At 48.0% G+C, this 2,639-nt stretch overlaps 1 protein-coding gene across 1 annotated transcript; it reads left to right on the top strand.

Moving 5' to 3' along the window:
- The first annotated feature begins 393 nt into the window (after positions 1–393).
- Positions 394–1,173, top strand: LOC107214647 (feather beta keratin). Its single transcript, XM_015650231.1, has 2 exons — positions 394–452; positions 720–1,173. Exon 2 carries the CDS (start codon positions 740–742, stop codon positions 1,043–1,045), a length of 306 nt encoding a protein of 101 aa, XP_015505717.1. The 5' UTR covers positions 394–452; positions 720–739; the 3' UTR covers positions 1,046–1,173.
- The last annotated feature ends 1,466 nt before the right edge of the window (positions 1,174–2,639 follow it).

The raw sequence follows: 2,639 nt of genomic DNA on the forward strand, positions 1-2,639 counted from the left end.
ACATGCAAATGCTGTGTGAATCTGGAGCTATCTGGGATGAGTCTGGCATTGTTTTAATTTGGAAATGGCCATGAGACAGATGAGGCAGTCACTAAAGTGCCAGACAGAGGAGGAAAAACACATTGCTTTCCAAGGACATCGCCATAAAGACCTAAATTACCTGAATCAACAAGGCTGGCCATGGGAAGCCTTTGATCTCTAATTAAGTCACATAAAACAAAGTTCCAGTGTGGAATGGGGATGCCACCAGCAAGGAAACGGGGAAGGAGAGTTGCAGCACCAAATCAAAGGTTGGTGAAGGAGGAAGGGAGTGTTTTCCATCGAGGATGAGCTTGGGAAACACATCCCATGAGCAAAGACTGGCCCCGGGGCTGGTCAGGACGGTATAAAACCCACACCAAGCACAGGATCCCTCATCCAGCTCTCCTGCCTTCTCCTCCTCGGTGACACAGGTGAGCTGCAAACACCTTTACCTTCTTTTTGTCCTTCTCTTTCTCTTTGCCTTCACCTCTGGCCGTGCTGCTGTGGAGCTCCTGCTGAGAACTTCGCTCCCAGACCCTGCTCCCAGCCTCTGCTCACTGGGAGGAGGTGGGAGAAGCTGTTGGGCTCTTGGCAGAGAAACCACGGGGTTCCTGATCCTTTCTTCCTCCCTCTTCCCTGTCCCTTCTCCCCGGGCTCTGCTCCATCTGTGCCTCACCTTCTGCCTGTGCCTTCTCCAGGTGCTCCTCCAGCCACAGCCATGTCCTGCTACGACCTGTGCCGGCCCTGCGGCCCCACCCCGCTGGCCAACAGCTGCAACGAGCCCTGTGTCCGGCAGTGCCAGGACTCCCGGGTCATCATCCAGCCCTCCCCCGTGGTGGTCACCCTGCCCGGGCCCATCCTCAGCTCCTTCCCCCAGAACACCGCCGTGGGATCCTCCACCTCCGCCGCCGTGGGCAGCATCCTGAGCGAGTCCGGGGTCCCCATCAACTCGGGGGGCTTTGGGCTCTCGGGGCTCTCTGGCCTCGGTGGCCGCTACTGTGGCCGCAGGTGCCTGCCCTGCTAGAGCCGGGCCGGACGTCCAGCCAGTGCCTCCGCCAGGAAGCCCCAGGCCAGGGGCCGCACTGAGGCCGCAGCTGCTGGCCAGCGTTTCCAGAGGCCTTGGGCCCCCTCGAGCCCTCCTCCTGCCAAGGAGGGAGGGAGGGAGGGGCTGTCTGGACACTTGGCCAACCTGTTTCAGCCTTGAAAGTCCTGCTTTTGAAGAGTTTCCTTGTCTTTGTGATTTTGCATTTCATGCTGACGTGGTTTAATGCTGTAATCGCCAGCAGCCAGTGGAGGGGTTTCACTCAGGAATTACGGAAAGGTGGAGTCTTGCTTGCTGTCTCTCAGTTGGAATGGTGTCAGTGGCTTCTATTCCCTTCATAAAGATATATTTTCCCTTTGTTTTTGCTGAATGCTACTTGACTTTTTATCATTAAACTGATGTTGCATCCGATTTTGAGTCTCATTGTGGTTTTTATCTCCTTTTCAGCTCCCCTGGGGGCAGAATTATTTGAAAATCTATGCAAGGATTTCACAGGGGAAAATGTGCATCCAAAAGTCACCACAACTCACCTGATAAAAATAATATTGTTGGTTCTTGCACTCTTGAGAGGCACTGAACAGGTTCACAAATATATTTCTCTTTCTAGAATATTTTTCCCCAATTTTTTTATCCCACCTATGTATCTAAAAGTACAATTGTAATGTTTAAGCTTGAGGGATTTCAGATCTTGTCCCCTGTTTGGCATCTTTGAAACCCTTGAGAATCTGAATGAATATTAATAAGGCAGAAACAAAGGGATCCAAGAAGACTAAAACCGTGAAATAAAATCTATTTGAAAATTAAATCAATCTGGAGCTGAGATATAAATATTTGAGGAGCTCGAGGGAAAGCTCTTGGGTTTTTGGGAAATTTTCCACAAATATCCAGCCCAAATCTCCCTGGCACAGCTCCCTGGTCGCCAGGAGCGGAGATCGGAGCCGCCCCTCTGCTTTCCATCCACGGCTCAGGGCAGCAACACCCAAAAAACCAAAAGTTGGAAAATTAAAACATCCCAGGGTGAGAGGAGGGCTTGGAAAGAGCTTTCCAAGAGGCAAATTTTCCAAACAAATGATCGGAGGGGCTGGTGGGATGAGCTGTTCCCTGGGATCCGCGAGGAATCCGAGGGTGGAGGGCGTTGGCGCGAGGCAGAACCGCTGTGGTTATTTTTGTGATGAGATTCTTTTTTTCTGTTTTTTACAAATAAAAACAAATACTCGTGGCCAAGTGACACCCCAGATGTGGCACTTGCTGATAAAAATGTTATGTAAAATGTTTCTGTGCTGTAACAATTTTATGATGGTGTTAAATTGGTAAATATGGGGGTTTCAAAAGTCAGTTTAAATCTGTTTTTATTTTTAAAAAATAGTATTTATTTAAATTTATTAAAACATTTATAGGGGGATTTGAAAACGTGTATTCTGTATCTACCACCAACAGATTATTTAATCTATTTTACCTATTTAATCTATTTAATCTATTTAATCTAATTTATCTATTTTATCTATTTAATCTATTTTATCTATTAATCCCACAATGCAAATGATTGTCATGAGGGGTGGATATTTTTGACTTTATG

This window comes from Parus major, chromosome 25LG2, assembly GCF_001522545.3.
Source record: "Parus major isolate Abel chromosome 25LG2, Parus_major1.1, whole genome shotgun sequence".
NCBI lineage: Eukaryota > Metazoa > Chordata > Aves > Passeriformes > Paridae > Parus > Parus major.